Source organism: Giraffa tippelskirchi, chromosome 5, assembly GCF_054371585.1.
Source record: "Giraffa tippelskirchi isolate mGirTip1 chromosome 5, T2T-mGirTip1v1.2.pri, whole genome shotgun sequence".
Taxonomy (NCBI): Eukaryota; Metazoa; Chordata; class Mammalia; order Artiodactyla; family Giraffidae; genus Giraffa; species Giraffa tippelskirchi.
This window is the reverse complement of record NC_137279.1, coordinates 126,530,555-126,558,450: the sequence shown is the minus strand read 5'-3', so window position 1 is coordinate 126,558,450 and position 27,896 is coordinate 126,530,555. Positions and strand designations below refer to the sequence as shown.

Sequence of the window (27,896 nt, the reverse complement as noted above, 5' to 3'; positions counted from 1 at the left end):
GTCCATGGGAATTCTGCAGGCTAGAATACTGGAGTGGGTTGCCATTTCCTTCTCCAGGGGATCTTCCCGACCCAGGGGTCAAACCTGCATCTCCTGCATTGGCAGATGGATTCTTTACCACTGAGCCATCAGGGAAGCCCTGAGGTACCATTACATCTACATAAATAAAAAAAATTAGGCATAGATAAAATGAAAGTATATATACTCTTCCCATTCTCCAAATTAACTGGGTTTTCTTTTGATATCATCATAGCTTTTCATTTTTTCTTCTTCCTTTATTACTGTATCCAGTTTTCTGACAAGTACTCATTATAGTAAGGCATATACACCCCTACATATGCACATATATGAAACTATTGCTTATACCTGATGAAAATCTTTTCTAAACTATCGTAACCAATTTATAGAAATTTTCAACAAGCTCTTCTTTTGGACAGGTGTTAGTGGTGTGTTTCACCGTTTTTGGAGGACTGATGGCATTTAACTACCACCGTGTGCTTCAGGTGTGGGCAATCCCACTGCTCTTGGTTGCTTTTTTTGCCTACTTAGTAGCCCACAGTTTTTTATCTGTGTTTGAAACTGTGCTGGATGCACTTTTCCTGTGTTTTGCTGTTGATCTGGAAACAAATGATGGATCCTCAGAAAAGCCCTACTTTATGGACCAAGAGTTTTTGGTAAGTAAACATCTCATTTCCTTTTTCAACCTCCATCCTCATAATCTCAAAAGTGTTGACGACTCACACATAAAGGAGGCTGGTACGCAGCTTCTTTTCTCTCCTGGGTAGGCAGGCTCTGTGAGCTTCCACCACAAGACCCAAATGTCCTGAGAGTGAGATTTGCGTTGTATTTTCTGAGGCTGATCCCACCTCCCTTATTGAAACCTTCTTCCTGGAGAAAAGTGAAGCTGAACAATTAACACTTAGCAAATGACCCAGGGTAGAAGGTATTCTGGGTGCAGTAGCCATCCAAGTCCCTAATGGTCTTAAAGGCTTATTTTGGCCTTTTGTATGGTCCGGAGCTTTCACAGTTGATCTTTTTTCTAAGGCATTTTTGCATCCCCAAGTATCATGCCATACCAGTTGTATTTTAGGGAACACCCACTCCAATGGAGGCCAGTCACCTTCAAGGCCACTATTGACAGATTTGTGATTCTGAGGCCCTTTGTTGACCAGGGCACAACAAGATTGAGAAAAGCCACACCCTCAGTAGAGCCCCCATTCTGCTATCTGGAAATAGCAGGCAGCTGTTCCCAACAGCTTTTGCAACACAGTTGTTGCATATTTGCCTTATCCTGTGTAGACAGGGATATTTTAACAGCTGAATGAATCTTCTCATCTCTTTCTGTTGTCTTGGTCAAGGAACATTTTAACAATTTTCTTTCACCCTGTTACCATAAAATCTAGGCATTAAGGCCCTTCTGCTTTGAAACAGAGACTGCAAAGCACTCCTTAGTCCAGCCAGGCACTGAAGTTTAAAAAACACTTCTATAGTTTTATAAATAACTGCATCTTCATCCTTCTCCAAATAGAACATAAAAATACAATAACACTTTAACATATTTGGTATGTATTCCAAAGAAAATGTTTCTTATGGTTGTTCTTATAGTATTAGGAAGTTAACTAGGTTTCTTTCTACAATTTACACTTTTTTGATTAAAAACTCACTTTGAAATCTACCCCCCAAGATATTTTAGTTCAACAGGGAAAACTTTAAGGATTAAATTCCCCAAAATGATATGGCCAAGGAAATGACTGCCAATCAGTGTGGATACAGAACACTGGTCTAAACTCAATCTTTTATTTTTCAGAATTTTGTAACAAGGATCAAAAAACTAAACACAAGGGCACAGAGAAAGAAGAACTCATTAACGAGCGAAGAGGGAACAGAACTCCGGCCATTGTGAGATAAGTGCCCATCAGGTATTTGTACCTGAAAAAGTTTCCTTCTCCTAAGAGCTGTGTGCAGAATAAATGATAAGGCCCAATGTGGCCCCAGTTCTTCGCCACTGTTTTTGTCCCCATTGTTTGACCATGTTACAATACTACAACTACAGAAAAAGTATGCAACCTTTTTTGTACCAAATGAGACTGAAAAATCTTTTAAGACCTTGTTTATGCGGTCAATTAAAAAGAAAGCACATTATGTAAAAACTTATTTCAGGGCACCCTGAAAAGGACTTCCTCATGCACAATCAATAAACCTTAGCAGAAATCTCTGGAATATTGCCCTACTACAGAGAACTTTTTCCTAATCCTCCACTCCTGGAAATGAGCTATTTGTTACAGCTTTTCAAAGTACAATTCTTCAATTTAGGGACAATTAAAACCGAAAGTGTAACTGGAACTACCATCTGATGGGCATGGCATAGAATAGGCACAAGTTTAATCAGACGTGAAGTTAAATTTTGTTCAAAGTACAAGGCTACCTCGTAGAAGTTAGCAAACGTTCTGCATAAGTGGTTTTCATGCAGGGCCCCACCTGAGAACTGCCTGGAGGAAGATTTCAAGTTCTTCTGCTTGGATCCCCTTCCCAGGTTTAGATTCAATGGCGGGTCAGAGAAATGGGGGGAGGGGTGTCCTTGGGCTGTTTTTCCTTTTTAAAGCTTTAAACAAATAGGAACATCTAACATGTTAATTGGCAGCCTTGCTTCAACAAGATGAACAGATAAACAGAATTACCCACTCTCCTAACAGGACACCCAGTCGGGCTTATTTGGCAGGGCAAACAGTGAATATGTTTCCCTAAATCCCTCTTCTTCACGGAGGGCAGAAAACTACTTGCTGGCTCAGGTCTCCTTCAACAGATGCAAATTACAACTTTTCTCTTAAACAGCACCATTGAATTAGTTGAACTCATCTCCTTTTAAGAAAAGGATTTACAGAGCAGTTTCTCTGAAGCGTTAAACTTAGTCATTGTTGTGTGATGAGCAAGTCAACTGTGCTTCTTTTGTGGGTGCAAATACCCCTATGTCCTCTTTATCTGCCTCAGCAAAAAAACAAGCAGGCACGTTTTACCCCCAAAGCCTGAGAGAGTGAGTGCTATCGGAGGAAATCACTTGGCTGAGAAAACATCCAAAAGTATGTTAAACACTTGTCTCTTCTTCATGATTGGATTTTTTTTATCATTACAACACTTAGATGTTTGGCCTCCTCCATGTCATAACCGAAGGTTAGGTTTTGCTGACACTTACTATAAATCCTCATCTGTTATCAAACAGCATGTCCTATTCCTGATCCAGACGTTTCTTAGTATCTATTCACCCTAGAATATGACATAAAATCACCCTACCCCATCCCCACTGTTTCCCAAGATGATTTTAAGATTATTCCAAATTGGATTTAGAATGAAGTAGAAGCAGCTGAAGCACAATGGAATAAGCAAAGAGTCAAATGACAGTTTGAATCCTGGCTGGCATTTCCTGTGTGCAATGGGCAGGTCCCTTCATTTTTCTAAGCTTCGTCTAGAGCATTCAGTCCCAGTGTAATGGTGTGTAGATTCAGTAAAGAAATGTTAAAGTACCTTGTAACAATACCTGGGAAAGAATACTTAAAAAAAAAAAAGGTCTGACTCTACCCATCTGAAGTTAGCCAGAAAAATAATCAGCCTGTGGCTCATATGAATGTTCAAAAAAAATATTTATTTATAAAAAATACAATGGGATAGGTTTATGCTGAGAAATGCAGCAATAAATACAGTGGAAGAAAACAGAGCAATTCTACATCGATACATTGGCACAAACAGGAAGAGCAAAGGCACCCCCAGACTTTGATGTCTGCAGGCCAGTTTTGTACATGCTCCTTTTGAAACACCACTTGGAAAAGATCTCGTCGGTTTAGGTAAAAAATAAGTACACATATAATCACAAATGCACACTGATCAGGACTTTATTTAAAAATTAGCAAACAATACTGTAGAAACATTGATATGTAAATTTCTAAAACGCTGCATCTTAAATTTAGTTGGCAAAGACCACATTTAGCTATAAGCATGTTTAGTCTTCCATGTAGAAACAAGATTCTAAACTGTAAAAAAAAAAAAAATAGCTTCCTATTGTTTGAAAATACCAGTTTAAGTAGAGGACTGTAAAAATGCATAGATTTTAATGAAAGAATTGCCTGTACAAGAGTACTCCCCTTTCACAGTATTCCTTTTTACTTCATATGTGAGTTATTGATTATGCTGTAGGATTTAACTGTCACAGCACTAAAAGGCAACTATTTAGGGAAGAGGCAGAAAAAGGAAAAAGGAATGTATGTAAGGCAATAGTTCCTTTAGGTACAATAAGCATAATAGTGTTTTAGGAAGACAAGATAAAAATTACTCAAGGCTAGCTTTGTTCTCACTGAATAAAAACAATGGGCTAAATACTGAGCGCTCTTCTGTGAATCTAATAATCAATGCCTTGGTCACCATACTGGTAATCTCTGGGGTAGTCATCTTGGTACTCGCCATGATATTCATCTGGGTATTCTGCCTGATAATCACTATCACTGATTTCTGACCCATTGGTTCCTGTTCCTTGGCTTCCATTGTGAATGACAGGTTCTGTGGGAGCAGCACAGTATTTGGGATCATACACTTGCCGCCCAAGCCCATATACACTCATTCCTTTCTGGGAAGCGACTTTGTTGGTACCCATCTGTAGGGAAATCGTCGAGTTGTCCACAGGTTGTAATGTTAGCTTCTGATCGTAGATGTCTCTTCGGGTACCCGGTGCTAACATTCCCGCCTAGTATTAAAACACAGCAAAGTTAAAACAGCAGCTAAAATCTTTTCCTGTGATTACTCTCTAAATTATGAAATGCACATTGAATGTGAACACTAATAACTTTCATTCGGTTCATGGGTAAAGCTAGCTTACCAAAATATCTTGATGCTGAATCTCTCTTACAAAGTAATATTCATTGGCTTTCAAGCTAGGTCAGTCCTTTCCTTCAAGTCCTTGCTCTGCTATAACATTGCTCTGTGGCCTCAGACAAGTTAAGTTACTTTCAGTTTTAGGTTTCTCATGTACAAGATGGAGACAATACTACCTACTTTTGATTACACCTACTTTGGGAGAAGATTGGACACAAAGAATAGAAAAACAAGGCATAATGCTGGCATACCTGAAAGTTATACCTGAATGCCTACTATGAGCATACACGCTATCCAGGTTACCAATTTGATAGTCTGTAATACATTTAACAAAAATCACGCTGATGCAATAGGAAATGGCAACCCACTCCAGTATTCTTGCCTGGAGAACTCCATGGATAGAGTGAGCTATAGTCCATGGGGTCGCAAAGAGTCAAGATACAACTGAGCACACACGTACGCAATGTATAATATACAATTTTTACCGCTGTGTAAAGCAAATAAAGATCTTTCTCAAAATATTATAACTTAAAAAAATATTTCACTCTGAACAGTCCTTAAGGACTTGAGGCTCTGAGGCACCAAAGAGCCAGCCATCTCAGAACACCTACTCCCCTCCTTTTCGCAGGCCAGTAACTCACCTCATCTGTTCATTTATGCCAAGCACATGCTTCAGGTTTAATCGGTAAAAAAATACCTGAGTGGCAGTTCTGAGACAGAGCCCATGTGACAGGACAAGTTCCATAAAGGGCAAGAACAACACGCCTCATGAGGTCATGACGAGACGCTGTCTCAAACCTTACCCCCACTCCTGTTGGATATGAGATGTGTCCTGCTCTGATGTAATCGTGGGTACACCTGCTTGTGAGGCACTGGTGATCTGTTCTTCACAGGAAATACTTCCATCGTGCATAGTGTTAGAATACTATTAATAGCATTCTCCTTGTGCTGATTTCCATCCACTTATTCACACATTTACCAGGTTGCTAGCTAGAGTTCTTTGTAAAACACCAAATAATTTTACCTACCAAGTTTGTTGAGGGCTCCTTTAAAAATAAGTCAGAAGCATTAGAAATAAATAAAAGTCAGAGCAATTCACTTGGATTTGGAGCAAGAACACTGTAATAAACGTATCTTTTTCTTCTGGTTCGGTAGAAAGGCCAGCTGTTCTTACTGCCAATAACAGCCATGGGCTACATGGTACTTGTGTGGCTACAGAAAAGGTCCTTTGATCCTTTTGCTTTCTCAGCAAATCTTACTTTCCTCAAGGAGTATACTCTGTATATATCGCACAAAAATAACCACTTTGAATTCGGTTAATAAGAATAAGGTTAAGTGTGAATTTAAATGGCCCTTTTGTACTCTCTGAGACAAGTATAAACAAGGTATCACTTACCTGGCTGGCTCCTTTGTTGGTGCCCATTTGCAGGCTAATTGTGGTCTGATCAAAAGGTTTGTCAGTTTGCATTTTGGGATCATAAAGGTGCCTCCTCGTCCCATAGGCTGTCATACCTGCTTGGCTGGCGCATTTGTTGGTTCCCATCTTTTAAGTTAAAAATAAAATCACTAATTATCAGAAGTCAACAATCTATGTGACACAACCAAACTTTCTGTTCTGCTAAAGATTTCTTAGAAGGGACGCCATTGACAAGTCCCCTCCAGAGCTGAGGTTGCCATTAACTAAATACAAAACCTTTATGCTTTTACAAATAAATTTTGAGGTGCTCATTTTCAAAAGAAAAATTTCAAAGACTTCATTGGATATAAAACCTCACAACATAATCAGATAAAAATGTGCACATAGGAAGAGAAGGACAGACACACACAAAGTTACGACAATGGCAGAATTATGAATAATTTCCTATGCTACTCTTTCCCCAACACTCTGTAGCACAGGTAACCAAATTAAGGGGTGCCTGCTTCAGCCACTCAAAGGGACAGAGCAATCTCTGGCTCAACAACATGCTTTTCTACTCCAGATGTGTTTTGTATAAAATGTGATAGTAAATGCCAGGTGTCTTGTCTGGCAGCTTAGCAAGGGCTTAAGTTTCATTAAAATCAACATTTTTAGGGGAAAAGAGCTACATTTTATATCTCTAATTCTCATATCATTAGACATAGAGAGGCAGAATGAAGAATCTAAATTCAACCACGTTCAGAGACAATTAATTAACTTTTCTTTTCCACTGTGAATAACATGGCTTCAGGGCTAACCAGCATACCCTGTTCTAGTTGGGGATACATGTCTACTGTTGGTCTTTTGTCCTTATAAACAAAGATCTATTAAAGGAAAGTTGTATTATTACAAGTCAAACCTGTTTATTGGAGAAGATAAAAAATATAAGCAAAAAGGAAAGGGGGGAAAATCACTATAGTTCTAACATTAGACATTCACTTGTGTATTACCTTTAGTTTTACCTTGTTTCTGTGTATATATCCAGATACATATACCTATAAATACACACATATACATACAAAAATAGGCACGTGCATTTTAAAAATAAAACTGGGATCACACTGACCACAGTATTTTATAATCCTGATTTGTTTTCCTTAATCTTTGAACTCTTGTATTATCATTTTTTCATTACTAGTTCCATTTATTGAGTTATCATAATTTTTTGAGTAATCAGTTATCATAATTTAAATAATTGATTACTGGAAATTCATATTTCCAGTTTGGAAATTCATATTTGTAATCTCTCGCCATCGGTACAATTTTGTACTGTGTAAAAAACAATTTCATATGTCAATTATACTCCAATAAAGCTGAAATTAATGAACAGATCCACCATATTTGACTCAATCAACAGAGAGGCACTGTGTCCAAAAGGATCAGATAGTAAAGCCCTTAGCATACTAGGCATTTAGCAGTGGTGTTTTTGTGACATTCTCCAAGAGAACGACATAAAGGAAAAAAATACCTGAATGAAGAATTCCCCAGGACTGACAAACCATGCTTTAGGGTAAATAAATGACTGGCTTTGAGGTTTTGTAAAATTGCTTCATTTGGTCAATAACATTTAGGAATTTATAAAATATGTTTTCTTGGAAACTAGGACAATGTAATTAGGACTAAAAAAACATTTCCTGGAGAAACAATTACCAAGTCAGAGGGCATGTCTGAGGTTTCTAAAACCATCATCGTCTAATGGGCTTTAAGTGGAGATAAACTATAAACCCCATATCCGTCACAAAATGTATATATCTATTCCTTATAAGAGACACTTTGGATGGTGAAAAATAATAAGCAATACCACATCTTTGTTGTTTAGTCACTTAGTCAGCTCCGACTCTTGCAACACCATGGACTCTAGCCTGACAGGCTCTACCGTCCATGGGATTCTCCAGGCAAGAATGAAAAAGTGAAAGTATTAGTCGCTCAGTTGTGTCCAACTCTTTGCGACCCCATGGACTATAGCCCTCCAGGCTCTTCTGTCCGTGGAATTCTCCAGGCAAGAATACTGGAGAGGGTTGCCATTTCCTTCTTCAGGGGATCTTCTTGACCCAGGGATCGAACACAAATCTTCTGCATTGGTAGACAGATTCTTTACCATTGAAGCCACCAGGGAAGCCCCAATACCACATTACTTACCTGCAAACCAATTACACTCTGGCCAGCTTTTAATTTTCCTTCATCAAAACGTCTTGTTTGTTTTTCTGCATACTTAACTCCAATGTCAATGGTTGTATGGAATCCTTTTGTTTTGGCCTACACAGAAATACGCACACTAACTGAAAAGGAACACTTACACAGAGATTCTGCCAACAGGGTTTTACAGAAGGAACAACAAAGAAATTATATGGTCCATAGATAAAGGTTTCATTCGGTAAGACCTAAGCTAGTGGTGAAAAACATATCTAAGGCCATTCAAACTACACTAGAGACCTCTGAAATGTGAGTACTCTAATTAAGCTATCCAGTACAAGGCAGCTGATGTCAGCAGCCTTTCTCCAAAGCTAATAATTACCAGAGAGACAGGCTTCTCCCTGCCCAGCCTGAATTCCCATGAGGGCAAAGACGCAATTAATCACCAATGTAGGGATTTCTTTAACCAGCCATTAAAGACATATACGTACCAGACCTGCCAGGGCCACCAGCGTAGTCTGAACCTGGGTCATGTTTCCATTCTCAAAAAGATCATTTGCTTCAAATATGTCATGTGGCTTCATGCCATAAGCCTGAATAGCTTTAATAAAGTTGCCGATATTCTCCAACTATTAAAAAAAAAAAAGCATATAACTTTTGGAGCTAAACACTGACATTCATATTATCTAGGAATTCTAAGTCTTCATGACTAAATACAAGATGCAAGGCAGAAAGCTACTTGGCAAGGATAGGATTCTTGACCAGATACATAGTAAGTGTAGCTCTCTTAAAAAAAGGTAAAGAGTATTTCATAGTGGATTACATAATGGTCTTTTTAAGCAGTCAGGTTTTTTCAGTTCTTTAAAGTCAAGACCTTCCTTACATGTTTTAAAGAATTCAGTGTCTGAGCTATCCAAAACTGGAATCTTCTTTCTCAAATGGTACAAAATTACAATAATGCACAATTTACTATGTTTAAATTTTAATTTTAAAAAATGTGTGGTTATTAAATGTTTATTCTCTTATATCTCAAAAGATGCTCAAGACAAAAGATTCAATTTTACTTAATCATAAACATTCATAAACTAAGACTATGGTTAATACCATGTTCTATAGTCAGCCCTTGGTTATGTTAAATTCCTTGATTTTTCCCTTATTCATCCTGTGGTCTAGGTTGTATTTCTCTGTGTAAGCTGTGTCAACTCCTGAGAGTACACAGACTAACTACAGAATAAGAAAACTTCTAAGCTAAACATCTAAGAGTCACAGAACTAATTCTAAGTAATTATGGAAACATTTTAAAAAGTAACACTATAAGAAAACTAAATATAGTCATGTGCACAGATTTCTGCTAAATTGTCTCTTTAAAAACTATAATCAAGTTCTTGCTGCATAAAGAGTAACCAACTAGAATCAGGGGTTGCTGGTTTGGCTGTTACCTGAGGCCAGTTTAATGAGGACTCATTGACCTTCTTCACTGAGCCTGGCTGTAGCTTGTTTATGAGTCTGAAAAGAAAAGCATTAAGTGACAGCGTACTTATTGGAATAACAAACAAGGACTGGAATGTAAAGTTGGTTCTTTTAACATCAATAAAGGAAAGCATTAAAAACATTTGCAGAATATCAAGGTTTGACACCCTGGACTGGGAAAGAGGGCATGACAGAGGTCATAGGGAGGACTGGAACAGCAGCCACGTCAGGACCAAGACTTACTCGCAGAGGATAATGCCATCTTTCAAGCCCAGCTGGAAGTTGGCGCCAATGCTCATGCCTGTCACCTCTTCTATCCAATTCCGGAGATCTTCTTCTGCCTGATGATCATACTTGGAAGCAATCTGAAATACAAGTTAACTAACTTTAGAAGTTTCACACTAAAGCACCCAAAGCTGCTGCTGCCAAGTCGCTTCAGTCATGGCCAACTCGGTGTGACCCCATAGATGGCAGCCCACCAGGCTCCGCCGTCCCTGGGATTCTCCAGGCAAGAATACTGGAGTGGGTTGCCATTTCCTTCTCCAGTGCATGAAAGTGAAAAGTGAAAGTGAAGTCGCTCAGTCGTGTCCGACTCTCAGCGACCCCATGGACTGCAGCCTACCAGGCTCTTCTGTCCATGGGATTTTTCAGGCAAGAGTACTGGAGTGGGGTGCCATTGCCTTCTCCGACCCAAAGCTGCTGGCTTCTTCTTAATTATTCATTCAGACCATAGCTGTGACCTGCAGTAAATTACCTTCACTGGAGCTCACTGACAAACCTAACCTTTGAGCTTCAGTAGCTAATAAAACAGAGAAGGCAATGGCACCCCACTCCAGTACGCTTGCCTGGAAAATCCCATGGACGGAGGAGCCTGGTAGGCTGCAGTCCATGGGGTCGCTAGGAGTCGGACACGACTGAGCGACTTCACTTTCACGCATTGGAGAAGGAAATGGCAACCCACTCCAGTATTCTTGCCTGGAGAATCCCAGGGACGGCGGAGCCTGATGGGCTTCCATCTGTGGGGTCGCACGGAGTCGGACATGACTGAAGCGACTTAGCAGCAGCAGCAGCTAATAAAACTTTTTTGATTAAGGAGGTGTCATACAAAATGATGAACCACACATGGAGGGAAGCTGGGACTGAAAGAGAGAAAATATGGATCAAGATAAAACAGATTCCCATTCATGACACACAGGAAGTGACAAGCTAATAGTGTATTTCAATATGTCACTGGCAACATTAAACATTGAAGATTAAGTCATCAGCTACCACAGTAAATGAGCAAGAGTAAGAGTGGCAGGATTCTGATACATGCAACTCTTTTACACAGTATGGCAACTGGCCAATACCTACCAGTCTAATAGTTTTGTTGCCTAGAAAGTTTGGGTGTTTCTGTGTCTCTATTTGGCCAAATACACAGCACCCTATGCATATACACACACCTTCCTCATAATAATTACTGTACTTACACTGCTGCTGCTGCTGCTGCTGCTAAGTCACTTCAGTCGTGTTCGACTCTGTGCGACCCCATAGACGGCAGCCCACCAGGCTCCGCCGTCCCTGGGATTCTCCAGGCAAGAGTACTGGAGTGGGGTGCCATTTCCTTCTCCAGTGCATGAAAGGGAAAAGTGAAAGTGAAGTCACTCAGTCGTGTCCAACTCCCAGCGACCCCAAGGACTGTAGCCTACCAGGCTCCTCCATCCGTGGGATTTTCCAGGCAAGAGTACTGGAGTGGGGTGCCATTGCCTTCTCCACTAGAATATGGAAATTCTGCTCATGCATAGTCTGTATCATATTAGACTCCTCACAAGAAGGAAAAGCTCTTAGTACCCAGCACTGCCTCCAACACCCAACCATTTAAGAAGTAAAAGAAAAGTTAACTCTTACAGAATTCAACAATAAATGCAACATTACCAACACAGATATCTGCTTTACTATCATACATGCTAAAAATACCTACTAAGAACAGGTTTTAAAAGATCGCTTCATAATAAAACCATAAACCTCAATTACAAAAAAATAATAATAAAATGTAAATATTGTTAAAGATCACATGCTCAAGTTCTTAAGCTGTTCCTTATCCCAGGGACAGTCCTTAAATAGGCTGGTCAAACAGTTATTAAGGAGAACACAGCTGGGAAGAAGGAAAGATTATGTCATTTTTCTGCTCATTAGCACAGGTGAAAGTACCACCAACACACAGACAATGCCCAGGGGGATGGCCATCACAGTAAGCTTGGGAGTGAGCTGCAGCATTGATGGAAATGGAAGAATTGGTAGAAATGTTTGCTTCTATAACATATAACATGACATTTTTGTCATGGAGAAGCCCTTCAAGTTCCAGTCTATCCCAGACACAGAGGAAACCTTTCCCCTCTCTTCCACCAAGGTTGGGGCTTCTGCTCCAGTAATTACTGTGTCCTTTAAGAAGACAGGGGCTTCCCAGGTGACGCTAGGGTCAATGCAGAAGACATAAGAGACGCAGACTCGATCCCTGAGTCGGGAAGATCCCCTGGAGAAGGGCATGGCAACCCATGCCAGTATCCTTGACTGGAGAATCCCATGGACAGAGGAGCCTGATGGGCTACAGTCCATAGGGTCGCAAAAGAGTTAGACACGACCGAAGCTACTTAGCACACATATATGTTGAGACAGCAGTCCTTATCATCTGCATTGCTCCACAAATTAGAGAAAGAGCTCAACAGCCTTTGACAAAATAGTAACTTATTTAAGCTGTAGATTTACTTAACTAGCCATCAAAAATGGAAATTTAATGAGTTTATATTTTCATGTTAAGGTAAGTAACACTGTGCAGTGTTTCCTGGATTAAGGTTTGGCTTGGAGATTAGTTTATATGAGATAGTTCGGGCACAACACTGTGTTAACTTCTTGCACGAGGACCCCCAATCCCCAGAAGTCACACATCTATCTATTCTGACTTCCTGCCAGTCTGAGTTACATGGGCATCTAAATGTGTGAACAGGGAGAAGGAGGTAGTGATGCTCGAAGGTTCTGCCACAGGAACACACAGCCTCTGGTGTGAAGGAAGGAGCCATCTCCTATTATATATACCTCAGACAAATATTCCTGGATAATGCATCTCCTCCAACATACCAAATATACCTATTTACGCATGGCACCGTTAGAAAATGGAATAAATAACAAATTAGAAAAATTTCAAGACTTGGCTCTATTTTCACACTGAAATCCTGGTCTAGGTGGCTAGAAAAGAAGTTCTCTCTAAATAAATTTGGGAGTAAGGGGAAAGTGGATGGAAAAGGGCAAGCAAAGAAGAAAAGTAGAAAGTAGTAAGCATAGCTATGACAAACAATATCTAAGAGTGAGCTGAATCTTTTTCAAAAGCAAAGCACTCTCAACTGGGAGAGGCATTTCAATGAATCAAAGAAACACAATATCCTAGGCTAGGAGGGGCTCTACCTTGGCTAAAGCCTGGCTCTACCCATTTTGCTAGGGACCACTGGTTAATTCATCACACTTCTGAACCATTTCCTGTCTATACAACAGGAAGGCTGAATAAGTGAAACAGGTCTGTTCCCATTCTAAGCATTCTGTTAAATAAGTTGGTTAATCAGCAAAAATTGTAAAGAAATTCGTCTCTTACGTGAAAATAAATGGATACACGTACTGATATAACTGAATCACTTTGCCATACAAGTGAAACTAACAATATTGTTAACTATATGTACTCCAAAATAAAATTTAAAAATAAATTCTTTCTCTTCATATTTTCCATTGTAGAGATGGAAGTTATGTTGAAGGGGTTTTGTTTTTCTTGTGGGGTTGTGGTGGTAATTCTTAACCAAATCAGACCAATTATTATTCAACCAAAAAAAATAAAAGCATATTTACATTTCAAAATGTTTCTGACAGGTTTGGTGCCATGCCCCAAACCACTGAGTGATTACAGATGTAACATGAAATATCCCAGAAGGAACACCAGAGAGAAATTTTCATCTCCTCTGTTCACTGTTCTTATCAAGAGAGTGATGCGAGAAAAATCAAGAACTGGACTTAGAGGGACCTGGGTTCAAACCCTTACTCTGACTAGTTACAAGTGGGGCTCTAGACCACTTGCTGACTGTCTCTGAGACAGACTTAATGTAATAATAGCACATGCAAAGAAAAAATTCGTAAGCTCATATATGCAAAGCTCAACACCTCAAGTGATAAACTAAAAATGAAAACCAGGTATGCTTCCACATCATGTAATGATTGGTTTTCACTTAAAGAATTTTCCTTTATGTGAAGGAGTACCAAGGATTTTTCTGCCCAAATACTGCTAATAGGTGACTGCTTTCTGCAATCATGTCAGCTTAATAGAGTTCAAGACTTAGGAATGTGCACTTTTTTTTTAAGTTTAAAATAAAAAATTTATGAAATCTAGGGAGAAAAATCTATTTCAATTTGTCTCTTAGCTTCTAGCCTGCAGCTCTGTTCCAATGGATGCAGAAATCATAAAATTCCTTTAAAAGTATACTAGACTACACCTCAAACTAATGTAATTATATTGTTTAACTACATAGGTTATTTTTAAACTGTTATACACATCTTTTAAAATCAAGGGACTGAGAGCAATTAAAAATAAAAAGTAGGCTTTGGCCAATAAAATTTACTTACTATTTTTGTCTAAAAAGCTTTCATTTCTAAACATCAGGCAGTAAGCAAATGCTGACATTCTTTTCCCTTGCACCAAAAAAGTTACCTTTAAAAATTACTTAATCTTATCTCATTAATACCTTATGGAAACTTCACTTTAGTCTGTTCAAAAATCACTCCTCTAAGTTGTTTATAAACATTCACTTCTGTACTAGTCTCTAAGATTTATTTTATTTGACCTTCCTAAGCAGCTTTCAGAATTTCTGCCTGGTCCTTTCAAGTCCACAGCAGTCCCTGGTTCCTCATAGGGCCCTGCCTCCTTCCCTAAACACCCATCCTTCCCTAAACAGGAATTCTCTATAGCGGGGCCTACCAACTCTTCTCACACCAAGACACTCTTGCAAATGACTTTCCTACAACTGCAGAGAACACCTGTTGGAGGCTTCTCTCAAAAGCTCACCAAACACGCCCACCTTGCCAAATACAATCAAAAAGCAGAAATGAAGACTGGGAAAAAGCCTCCAGGGCATTTGATGGCATAGCCCATCCTCCTGTTACAGTGCTTCTGAGCCAGGGCCCAGGCCCAGAGTGGCTCCAGTCTCTGCTCCTTCCCACGCTCTCCACAGAGCAGCCAAGAGCTCCAGTGTGGAGTCACCCTACAGTTCAAAGGCAGCGCAGTCCTCCAGTTGTGTGAGCTTTCTTTTGGATTTCTAAAATAACTTGTTTAAAAAAATTAAGTATGTAGAGCAATGCATTCTCTTAGATATTACAATCATTTGTGACCCTCCCCCAACAAACTCTGTTCCTTTGTATTAAATTAGGTTAGCAGGCAATTAAGAAAAACATCTAAAAAGACTCTTTGGGAGAGATAGGAAAACAAATCTTTGGCTCAGCAGGTAAAAAATCTGCCTGCAATGCAGGAGACACAGGATACTCAGATTCGATCCCTGGGTCGGGAAGATCCCCAGAGAAGGAAATGGCAACCGACTCTAGTATCCTTGCCTGGGAAATCCCGTGGACAGAGGAGCCTGGTGGGTTACAGCCTGAAGGGTTGCAAAGAGTTGAACTTGACTGAACAACTAAGCACAAACACACACACACACACAGTTAAAAGTACAGGTCTCTCTTCACTCCTCCCCCAAATCCCACATCCTTCCCACCTCCCCAGGGGTAAGCACCTGTCCTGTCTGCAAGTCTTCTTCCAGATCGCATTTATCTTACAATAAATCGTGTGCAAAACAGCACTAGAAAAAGATCCCCTTCAAAAACACAGGCCCTGAGAGCCTAAACTTCCTTATAGTAAAGGGAGACATAAGATCAGATAAACGCCTGCTCCTGCCGGCTGTTAGGAACTGCCCAGCCCTTCCTGGCACTGAAGTCTGAGAAGTTTCCCTCGGAATCCCTACAAGGGGACACTGAGTAACAAGGGAAACCAAGCCTCCAAAGCATCTCAACAACTGACCTGAAAGTGCTGTTCCCACACTGTACTATGGAGTATTCAGCCAAGAGGTGATTTAGTAGAAAGATGGAGCGGTACCTGGCATGAGGAAGAGTGATGATTACATACGTACAAGAAGTGTTTGACGGCCCACTTACACCCAGGATATCCTAGAATCTGCTAAAGAATAAAGGCGTGTCTTTCCCACATATTGCTTCTCACAATACTTTTCTTTTTTGAAACTCCTGTTTTTCTGTACAGTTTCTTCTTTCTTTTGGAGTATAATTGCTTTACAATGTTGTGTTCGTTTCTGCTGTACAATGAAATGAATCAGCGGTATGTATACATATATCCCCTCCCTCTTAGGGCTCCCCTGGTGGCGCAGATGGTAAACAATCTGCCCGCAATGCAGGAGACCTGGGTTCAGTCCCTGGGTTAGGAAGATCCCCTGGAGAAGGGAATGGCAACCCACTCCAGTATTCTTGCCTGGAGAATTCCATGGACAGAGGAGCCTGGCAAGCTACAGTCCATGGGGGCACAAAGAGTTAGACATGACTAAGTGACTAATACTTTCCTTCCTCTTGAGCCTCACTCCCACCACCCCTACATCCTACCTCTCTAGGTCATCATAGAGCACTGAGCTGAGCTCCCCGTGCTATACAGCTGCTTCCCACTAGCTATGTATTTTACACATGGTAGTGTAAATATATCCATGCTAATCTCGCAAATCACAACTCCCTCATCCGTGCCCACATGTCAGTTTCTCTATGTCTGCATCTCTATTCTTGCCCTGGTGTTAAAACCTGAAGCAGACAGACAGGTTTCTATCTCTGGTAGTTACAATGGCATCCCCCGAATTTCAGCTATGCCTGAACTCTCAACTAGACTGTTTCAAGCCAGCAGGACAATCCAGCATTACCCCAAACTCTCTATGTAAAATCACATTCAGTGTCAGCTTCCCTCTTTCAAGTGATCCAGTTGTGTCTCGGATTCTTCCTTCAATTTCCTTCTGTATTCCTTTTTCCTTTCACTCAAATGGTGACTGTGTAACAGGCATGATTCAAAGCCAAAGACTCTGCCCTAAAAGCTTAAGTTCTAGTGGAAAGAGACAAATAAACAAGGTGTGTTGAGACATTTGCCAAAAAAAAGAATTATTGTTGTTCAGTCGCTAAGTCGTGTCTGACTCACTGAGACCCCATGGAGAATAAAGAAGGATATTTAAAAAGAACAGAGTATTTAAAGTAAAGGGAGAATAGAAAGACTGGGACCACCAGTCTCAAAACAAGAAACAAATAGTCAATTTCCACCTGAAGTATCAAGATGCCACTTCCCTTCCTTTGCTTTATCACTTGTCCCTATCGATACCTCATGCAACACAATGAACAGGCTTTAACAGGGTTTACCTACCTTAAACCCCTCCCCCAAAAGATCCTCCAAGCATGTAAAACACCTTGGTAAATTTTTAAGTATTCGCGTGGGGATACAACAGACCAAAGATCACATGCTTTGAAGTCCACCTTCCAAAAACTGTGTTTCCAATTCCAGAGTGACCTAAGAAACTTCACTCTGGCGACCTCATTTCTTACAAGTAGTCTTCTTCCTTCCAAGATCACTGTGAGGAGGAAGCCCATCTCAATGCCTCACACATATACACACATATCTCCGAATTAACACTAGCCATTTATATCGGCTTGAAACTGTGCAACTCAGATTGCGACTCAAATTTGTCTTTTAACTGAGATCACATCTGGTCTCAGGAATTGATGAAGCTCAGGTTCTTGATGTCCCATCACAGAAAGAATTCAGTGAGAGACAAAATGATAGTTAAGAAGTGATTTAGAAACTGACTCGACAGAGTGTGAGCTATCTCAGAAGGTGAAGAGTGGCCCCAGGATGTGGGGTTGTCAGTTTTTATAGAGGTGGGTAATTTCATAGGGTGGGCTTCCCAGGTAGCTCAGTCATAAAGAATCCGCCTGCCAATGCGGGAGATGCAGGTTTGATCCCTGGGTCTGGAAGATCGCCTGGAGAAGGAAATAGCATAACCTACTCTAGTATTCTTGCCTGGGAAATCCCATGGACAGAGGAGTCAGGCAGGTTACAGGCCATGGGGATGCAAAAGAGTCAGATACAACTCTGTAACTAAACAACAATTACATAGGGTAATGAGTGGGAAGAGTATTCTAGCTATTTTGGGGAAGGGGTAGGGATTTCCAGGAATTGGGCCACTGCCACTTTTTGACCTTTATTGCAGGATTGCAGGCTGTTAAGTCATGGCACCTGTGGGTGTACCATCTAGCTTGCTGATGTGTTACAATGAACATACACTAAGGCTCAAGATCTAGTGGAAGTCACCTCCATTTGGTTCTAGTCAGTTTATGTAGTGTCCTCGGGCTACGTTGTTCTTTTAAAGGTTGCGCCCTGCCCCCTTCCCTCTGGTTTCAAGCTTGAGTACAGAACCTGTATGAACCAAATCCCACACTAACCTGTTCTCTTTACCGTCCACAATTCAAAAAGAAGATGCCACTGCAGACAGGCTCATCCCACATACTGCCCATAACTGCTTTCCATTCCCATCACCACACATCTCCACTCTTCTTCCTACCTGTCTTCGCATTCCAAATTCTCATTCTTTTCAGATTACTGCTGGAGAAAGGGATCAAGTTATTTTTTTAAGTGGGTTTGTCAGAAAAGCAGCAGACTCATAAACACAGAGAACGAAACTAGTAGTTAACACCTGGGGGGAGCAATTTAGGAATTTAGGGATGGGGCAGTGGGAGGTACAAACTGTTGGTTGTACAGTAGGTTCGAGGATGTATTGTACAACATGGGGAATATAGCTGAGATTCTGTAACAATTATAAATGGGACATAACCTTTAAAAGGTGTATAAAGATGTTTTTAATTTCTTGAATAAATAATAAAAAGTATAAAATTGAAGGGAAAAAAAGTAGCTAGTACAAATGTTCAGTCTACTATCCTCAACTTTAAACAATGGATTAAAATTGGCTCCTGTGGGAGGGATAAATACCAAGTACAAGAAAACAGCTTCTCCAGGGAAGAGAGAAGCATGGGATCGGGGGCTCACCTATACTTTCAACATACTTTTTTTACTTAAATGGGGGAAAAAAAAAGTTTTTTTAACTTAAAAAATTAAAGGCAGGTTTATATCTTATGGGGAGTAGGGGGTAGGAATTCTAGAGAAAATCACTTTACATTGATGTCAAGGTAGACTGCAACTTCCTCAAGTTCACTATAGAATCCGAGACTCATCCTGTAGCCTGAACTTACTCAATATTTACAGGAAATGACTGTATATTCCCGAGCTATGGAAAGCCACATCTGCCTGGGGTAAACCAGGGCAACATCTAAGGCGTTTTAAATGTGGGCCCTTCTCTGAGAGGTACAGCTTAATCTTCAGATCAAGGTAGCAACATATGGCACCAGCACAAAATTTCCACTCCAAATATGTATAGTCAAACAAATACAAAAATACTATGACTCAACCTATGAATACTGTGAAATTAACAAGAAATTAGAGATTTTAAAATAACTTAAGAGGAGCTGATCCAGGTCCTAAAGCGAACAGTATAACTAACAAAGGGCAGGGAAATGCAGAAACAACAGAATGTCAACTTTGTCTTCTCTATGTAGAAAATGACCGTCAGACTACAGAATTTAGACTATAGATAGTTAAAAAGTAGATTTAGAAAGTTAAAACTTAAACAAGGAGCAAGTAATCATAGAGGCTGGATTCCCAGAAAAATCCAGACTCAAAAATAATGATGAGTAAAGATGTGTATACTGAATAGCTTCCCGTGTAAGAAATCTTGGCAAACAGTAGTTAATAGGAACCTAGAGAGGGGCCCACTCCTCCACACTCCCACCCAAAGACAAGGGCCTCTCCTTTACAAGCTGAAGAGCCTGGCTGTCATGCTCCAGTGGACTCCAGAAAAGGTGTGTTGGCACTTAGGGGCACACAGTCACCACCAGGAGCCAGCGTAGGTCTGCAAGGCACATCCAAGAACACCTGCCTGTGTCTTCTTGCCGGCAGAAGAGGCTTCACTCATCTTTCCACCCTTACAGCCCATGCCTGCCCATAGTGGACACTCAGCAAGTTGTTTTTTTTATTCACCAACATTATTACCAGACTAGGAAATTGCCACAGATTTAAAAATCTCTCCTGTTACCGAAAGGCATCTGCATTTGAATGCCTGGCTCTTATGGGCATCACATCTCCTTGATCTACCAATCTAGTCATCTTAGATGGATCACTAGGGACATATCTGTTTTACTTTCTGATAAAAGTCCCTTATGTCTATGGCACTCCTGAAGCCCAGTTTTGTAACCCTAGAAGTAGGGCCAGGTCACAAGGAACAACCGTGCCCGCTGTGCTGATCTACGTCAAGGCGGGAGGGGCTCCTAGGGATGGGTACCCAGAGGCTAAGAGTTAGAGCTCTTCTGTTTTGGTAATTAATGATTTGAAACTATTGGACACACTTATTGAACTTACAGAACATAAATTGGGAATAGTTTCGTATTCTGAAAGATCCTAGCTTAATAAACAAAGTCTTCAAGATATATGTAAAATCCTGCCCCAAAGTTCTAGAACTAACCAGTAATGCTTACTCAGTGATCCTAAAAAAAGTGAATGCTATCTTGGTCTACAGAGGTCTACAATTATTTATAAAATACACACTATTGCTCATCTTATTTGTTTGATGAAAACAGCCTCATGAGAGTAAATCAAAGAAAGGATTATTTAAATGAAATAAATGTGAGAGGAGTATGTGAACTATAAAGCCTTAGGCAATTATCATCACCCCTACTTTAGAGACTCAAAGAAATCAACCTGCCAAAGCACGGATTGGAATCTTCCTCCAGACCGCCTCATCAGGTGATGACATTGATCAAAACAGAATGAGTTAGTACTTTATAGTCAAACAAAAGAGTTAGTTAATAATCCCACTGTACCCTGGTAGTCAGTTCTGTGTGCCACGCTCTGAAAGAAGACATTGACACACTGGGATCAGTTTCTAGAAGGAGCAAATTGGGTGGGGAAAAGATTAGGAAAACCGTATATAGCCTATCATGAGAGACTGGTCAGCTGGGAATGGCTACGTGTGACCTAGAAGGGTCTCTGGGGGCAGGTGAAACACACTAGTACCGTCTAACTGTGTAGATGGACGTCATAGAGAAGAGGGAGTGATTTATTCTGAATGCCACAAAGACGGTGGACCCTGGATAAATCGCAGAAATCCTAGGGAGCCAACTAGAGGCACACAAGAGGGGAGGAGATGTGCACCAATGAAGCACAGGTGGCAAGGACACAACTTAGAGACTAAGCAAGATTTTCAGGCACTTGTCTCCTCATAGAACTCTGTGTGTGTGTGTGTGTGTGCATGCGCACGTACTCAGTCACTCGGTTGTGTCCGACTCTTTGCAACCCCATGGACTGTAGCCCGCCAGGCTCCTCTGTCTATGGAATTTTCCAGGCAAGAACACTGGATCGGGTTGCCATTTCCTACTCCAGGGGATCTCACGGACCCAGAGATTGAACCTACCTCTCCTGCGTTGGCAGGCAGATTCTCTACAACTGTGCTACCCAAGAAGCCTCTTAAATAATCTTGAGTCGGGCATGTGAACAGCACTGAAAATTATTCCTTTCTTTTTCTGTAATTACAAGGAGTATCATGGCAGTAGTTTTTTGTAGCTTGAGAATGTCTATTCATTGGCAAGTTTGCTTCATAGGATAAGTCTCGGAGTCCATCATGACCTGAGGAAGAAGGCATGAAATCCACTCTCACATCCCAAGTGTCAACTGTAAACTCGTCTCTCCCCAGCTTGGAAGCCCTCTCCACTTCCAGACCACTGACCACGCTCACCCAAGTGTTCCCGGCTGCTTACCCTGGCACAGAGTCAGAACACACACTGCCCCCTACTCTGAGCTTCTGATGGACAACAGTGGAAAGTAGGCCAAGGAGAAACAGACCCCACCATCTCATTAGCTCTCAGGGGAGCTCCTCTTGGGGGTCCCTTTCTGCTTACTATGATGGAGTCTGCCCATTGGAGAGATGGCTTTATACAACCAGCAAAGAACAGGATTGGAACATCTTATTTTACATGTAGGATAGATGCTGGCTAGAGATATTTCATGAGAGTCTTAAGATGTATTGTCTGTGCAAGCTATCACTGCCTTTTTTCCCCCCATGAAAACTAGAGGGAAGGAATTTTCCATGAGGGCACTCTGGCATCTCAAGAGTAAAAACTAACTCCACATTGTACCTGATTGTAATGCAATCTGAGAGCACAGAAAGGGAGGGTGAAAGTGAGTTTCTCTGGAAGCACGGAAGCCTCCATCAGATGGCTGCACCCAACACCAAGGTATCCTGGACGCTGTGTCATGAAGGCTCGCTGGTCACCCAGGCACAAATAACAAAATCAGCCCAACTTCGCATCCTTTCCAATCAAGGGCCAAGGAAGGGAATGAAGAGCGAGCAGTGCCCAGGCTGCAAAGGGGGCTCCAGGAGGACTGAGCAGAGAAGCAGCTGAATCAACAGTGTTTTCCACACGGAGGCCTTGGCCTGGACCCTCTTCTCCTGCTCCTGCTGCGTATGCCATCAGATATCAGGGGCTCTATGAGAAGAGCAACACAGCACTCGCAACAGAAAAAGGGATGTCTTATCCACCTCGGTTCTGTTTCTGTGGTCCTCGTCCTTTTTATCAGGTTGGCCAAAAAGTTCATTTGGCTTTTTGTAACATGGGAAAAGCTGAAAGAACTTTTTGGCCAACCCAATACCGTCCCAGTTTTTCATGGCAAAGCTTCTTCTCTGTGCTGCTTTGCTCCCACCCGCCATGTGTATTGAGCCCTGGCCTTTATCTAGTTCATCAATGGGCACAGACTATCCCTATCTTGTCTGAAACAAGCACATCTTCAGTTGAACCTGCTGCCAGCCTCAAACACTGTCCTGTTTCTCTTCTATATCAAGACAATCCTCTCCATTTCCTCACTTAGTACTTGTTCCTAAATCCCACTCCACTCCCATCAGAAATTTGCTCTACTGAAAATGATCTCTTAAAAGGTCACCAGTGATCTCTCCGTGGCCAAGTCTGGTGGCCTGTTTCCTTTTCCGGGCCTGTCTGCAGCACTCCTGGGGCCCCCTCCCACCTCTCTTCCTTCTGACTTCTTGTTAAAAGATCTGGAGCTTCCCCCTCTGGTCTGCTTTCTCCTCCTCCCCTGAGAGATGCCAATTTGCCCTGAGTTCTGACCTCAAATTAAAATGGTTAGGAGCATGCACCCCGGAAACTGAATGCTCTATTTAGAGTCCCATCTCTGCCATGCCTCTTTCCTCACCTGTATATCAGAGATCATTAATAACACTCACATCAGAAGGTGCTGAGAAGAATCAATGACTTCATTTACATAAATCTTAACGCAATGAATGTTAACCCTTCACTTTCTATCTACATTTTGCAGGCCACTCCTGTCCAGCTACTCTTTGATAGCTATTTTGATAAGGTTATCATTTTGATGCCAACTGAGCTATTTTTTTTTAAAATTATAGTCCAACAATTTATAAAAAGAGATGCTCTCACTCCATTCTTTAGCCTCATCTCATTGCCAACTCCCACTTGAGTCTGGTGGAGGTGACAGATGGAGTGGGGGCCACAAATGTCACTGACTCAAGACTTGAAAATAAAGAACTAAAGCAAGTGACATGAATTTCGACAAGGCTGCTCTGATAGTTTTGTTTGTTTTTAACATCAAAAGGAGATCTCCCTTCTTTTTTGAACCATTAGTGGGAACTAGTCAACTGTTTTTTAGGCAGCAAGTTGGAAATATCCATAAGCACATTCAAATGTTGGGTCAGAAGTTATACACTTTTCCACACAAGTCCCTTTTTAAGGAAATATCCACCAGTAGGGAAGTAATGAATAAATACATAATGGAAGTCCACACGATAGACTGTAATTCAATTTCTAAAATGTCCAAATGATATTTAAAGTTGTACAAGCAGTTGGGTGGGGGTAAGGGATACAGGATACTTTTGCTTCTTTACTTTCATATTTTCTTACTGTTTGCATTCTTCCTGACAAATAGTTCATTCATAAAATAAGGATCAAAAAAGAAAAGAGGTTCTCATAGGCAAGGAAGATGGTATCCCAAGGTAGATGCATCGTATTCATGCAGTGATGACTTGTCCAAGGTCACGGGCTTGGCAAGGATTCATCTGGACCACGTGTGGCTCCAAAGTCTGAGTCTTTTCCACCCCTGAATGTTCTCCCACTCCCATCCTTCTAACTAAACTGAGATAGGAACTCTCTAAGCTAGCACAGGCAACTCTGCGGCCTGCAGACAAAGATTAAGAACTGAGAACAGGGTGGTGGCTTAGACTCCGTGGCTTAAAAAGTCCTTCCAACTCAGGAAGATGTGAGAAGGCATCCAAAAACAACCAGCACCATCAGTGCAGCAGATCGGTGCACAGTGAACTTGCTGCAGCTTCGATTCAAACCAGCCCCGGAACCTGTAGTCTCGAAGGGTGTTGCCAGCATGGTTCAAAAGTTCATAGTAAGAGATTTGGCAGAGATACCTCAGACTAAAAACATTTCAGTTCTTCCACTGGCCCCTAAAAAAAGTAGCTTCCTTCCACATGCATGTTTTAGAAAATGCTGGAAAGGGTGTCAACAGCAGAGTTGTCATTGAAAGGAGAAACAGAAAATGAAAAAAACAAAGCCCAGAGAGGAAGAAATTTAGGAACAAAAACCTGGCAGGCAAAGCCCATGCCTCGGTGCGTGTGTGTATGTGTGTGGGGGGGCTGAGGTGAGGTTGGGGGAGGGGGTTTTATTCACATCCAGGTCTCTGAAGAAAGGGAAAGACAGAGACGAATGCATGTCCATTCAGGGGAAGAGATCTGGCTGTGGGAGCACCCTGAAGAGCAGCCCTAAGGTTCCAGCTCAGCTCCTAAGGGCCAAGGACTCCCAACAAGCTCAAAATGTGCTATTTCATATAAGCAGAGTTTCTATACTCAATTAGAAGTATGATTGCTGTTGCTATTTTTGCTTCCAAAGTAGAATCACATGTTGAAGTTATAAGAGACTCACTACACATGGTATTGATTATTTTCTCTATTTCCTCCCACATGAAACAAAAGCAGGGAGGGAAAACTGCAATCATCAAGCACTCTCTCCATCCAACTGAGGAGCCTTCTGCAGCACTAGGCAGGCAGAGAGGCTTAAGATAATGATGAAAGATTAGTGTGCAAACATCTGAGAAGAGGAAAGAAGAAACAACAGTGATATCATAGCCAGCGTGCCCAGCCACTCAGCAGCTGGGATCCCCCTGGAAGACGTGTGGGGGAAGAGAGGAAAGGGCCATAAATGCTTGGGTTATGACTTGCCCAGAGGGCCTCCTCTCTTTGCACTTGCATCCCTAATACCTGACCTTCCCTGGGTGGATATGCCTGCCCCACACTCACACCCTGAAGCTTCCTGGTCCTGGGAGGAAGGAAGACATTGAAGAAGTTCCCTCCCTACCGGCCTGGGGGAAGCTAGGAATTAAGTCTTTCCTCCTCATGGACTTGCTTCACACAGGTCTAGGGAGAACCTTCCTAAGACCATTTAAGACTGAAGGCCTCCAGTGACAATACTACAAGGTAAATGTTTATCGGTCCTCTCCGGAGGAATACCCACCCTGTCTGAAATCCAGAAATGAAAGGTGTACCGTGTCTCACAGAAATTGATTTCTTAGGAAGAAAAAGCCAAGTACTGATACACCCAGAAAGCAAGGCCTCTAGCTCTACACAGAAGTCCACGGCCCTGAGGGCAGTGTGAACAGAGAGACGCCCCAGGGTTCACTGCAGGACTCCATTACAGGCTGCCGGGGGAGAAGGTGTGAATCAGGACTCAGGGAGCAGATCACAGTCCTGAGTTACAAATAGAGAGGTATTGCTCGGCTCTGTAGTCCCCTATCTGCCAGAAGCCTCATTCAGACACAGATTGGTGCATGAATGTCCGAGTCCTCAAGATAATCTCTAAATCTAGAAGGTAAAAGAAGCTGGGGAGAACACAGGACTGAACCTAACCAACAGAGCAAAATGGAACAATTGCTAACGTCATAATGTGTACTTTGGGTTCTAGGTATTACTTGAAACATGTTACATAGATTGTCTGTCTTATTTCACCCCAAACCTGACAGATAGGTACTAGCATACCCACACTCTACAGATGAGACACTGAGAGGTTATTTGCCCAAAGTCACAGGGTAAGAGGCAGAACCAAGATTAGGAGCCAGTCAGAGCCTCCAGGGCCACTAGGTTCTACTTTCTCATGGAGAAGAATTTTCAGAGGGGACCTGCTTGACATCTTCAAGTTCAGAAAGATTCCCATGGTCATGTTTTCATAAAATTTGCAAAATACTTTTTGTAATGATGAACTCTAAACTGTATAAGCTTCAGGCCCCACAAATAGCGTGAATCAACCGCAGGCTCAAAAAACCCTGAACAAAAACCTGAGCACAAGTACATATGAGTAACAGTTAAAAGCCCATGTGGCTAGAGCTCAGAGTTCAGGAAAGCCAAGGCACATAGTACACGTTATAGAAGGATGCCTAGAAGAAAATGAAACCTCCAAAAAAATTCTAACAAGCTCAAGCTCCTTCCCATAACCTAGTCATATTGAGATGAGAAATAAACATTTCCCCTCTCTCTTAGACATAATGGTCATGACTGGCTGAAAAACCAAAACCACCCAACTGTGGTTTTTTTTTTTTTTTAATGTAATATATAATATTAACTGGGGTTCCTGATACATTGTTCTGTGAAAAGAAAACAATTACTGATCTCGTGATCCCACCTGGAAAGGGAAAACGCCGAGAGAAATAGAGGATCTGACTCTTGTTAATGATGGTAGCAGCAAGGCCTTCACTGTCAAGCTCACTTTGGGAATTTTAAAGGACAGAGGTAGACCAAGAGCACAATTTCCACAAAGAAAAGAATGTAAAAAGCTGTAGATCATAGGATAGTGAGTTTGATAATGATCCTCATTAATATTCCAGAGTAAATAAGTCTGAGTATTTTAAATGGGTAACAGGTACCTCTTCTCAATTCAGCAAACTGTTTTTCCTTTATTGTTTTGGTCAAGAAAGGAAAACAAACCCAAAAAGCAGGCAAATTGCAATGATACACCCCTACCAGGAGTGGTACATATCCAGGTGGGCTTAAGGGCCACTTCACAGGAGGCCTTTTGGGAGATGACCTGACAGAGTCTTGCAGAGGGGATCTCTACTGTTCCTCCCTAACCTGGGAGTCTAAGAAAGAACTTCAACAACAAGAAGGAATTATGTCAGTGATAAATTTTCAGTGTAGTATTAACAATGAAAAGAAACTGAAGAAAAATGAACTATAAAAATCACCACGTCCTTCAAAAATTTCACACTTGTACCATAGAATTTCTTTACATAGACTTCTCAAATACTGCTACTTTCTAGTTTCTGCTGCTACTGCTGCTGCTGCTAAGTCGCTTCAGTCGTGTCCGACTCTGTGCGACCCCATAGAAGGCAGCCCACCAGGCTCTGCCATCCCTGGGATTCTCCAGGCAAGAATACTGGAGTGGGTTGCCATTTCCTTCTCCAGTGCATGAAAGGGAAAAGTGAAAGTGAAGTCGCTCAGTCGTGTCCGACTCTTAGCGACCCCATGGGCTGTAGCCTACCAGGCTCCTCCGTCCATGGGATTTTCCAGGCAAGAGTACTGGAGTGGGGTGCCATTGCCTTCTCCGTTCTAGTTTCTAGAGACAGTAAAATCTATTCCTGATGAATAAATTCATTAAATAAATAAATACTTATTGGGCATCCATTATGTGCAAAGTAGTATTCTAAAAGATAGTATTTTGAGATATCTCACAAGTGAATAAGACAAAGATCCTACTGCTGGCG

General features: G+C 41.4%; 2 protein-coding genes across 19 annotated transcripts in view; one reads left to right on the top strand and one right to left on the bottom strand.

Annotated features, from left to right (window-relative positions):
* Nucleotides 1-2,005, top strand: part of SLC44A3 (solute carrier family 44 member 3) — an 85,373-nt gene extending 83,368 nt beyond the window's left edge. For all 14 annotated transcript variants that reach the window (XM_081486207.1, XM_081486199.1, XM_081486198.1 and 11 more), the window contains 2 exons: nt 438-674; nt 1,808-2,005. In XM_081486207.1, coding sequence (XP_081342333.1) covers nt 438-674; nt 1,808-1,903 — 333 coding nt within the window. In that variant the 3' untranslated portion in view covers nt 1,904-2,005. The remainder of the gene's footprint in view (nt 1-437; nt 675-1,807) is intronic.
* Nucleotides 2,006-3,618: 1,613 nt separating this feature from the next.
* Nucleotides 3,619-27,896, bottom strand: part of CNN3 (calponin 3) — a 28,902-nt gene continuing 4,624 nt past the window's right edge. For 2 of the 5 annotated variants that reach the window (XM_081486209.1, XM_081486212.1), the window contains exons 2-7: nt 10,160-10,281; nt 9,886-9,952; nt 8,938-9,075; nt 8,453-8,569; nt 6,254-6,400; nt 3,619-4,729 (exon numbers count right to left, since the gene is read on the bottom strand). In XM_081486209.1, the coding sequence (XP_081342335.1) occupies nt 4,388-4,729; nt 6,254-6,400; nt 8,453-8,569; nt 8,938-9,075; nt 9,886-9,952; nt 10,160-10,281 (933 nt within the window). In that variant the 3' untranslated portion in view covers nt 3,619-4,387. Of the gene's footprint in view, nt 4,730-6,253; nt 6,401-8,452; nt 8,570-8,937; nt 9,076-9,885; nt 9,953-10,159; nt 10,282-15,995; nt 16,071-16,890; nt 17,067-18,454; nt 18,615-27,896 lie in introns of all 5 variants that reach the window. The other 3 variants (XM_081486211.1, XM_081486210.1, XM_081486213.1) reach the window with 3 other exon arrangements.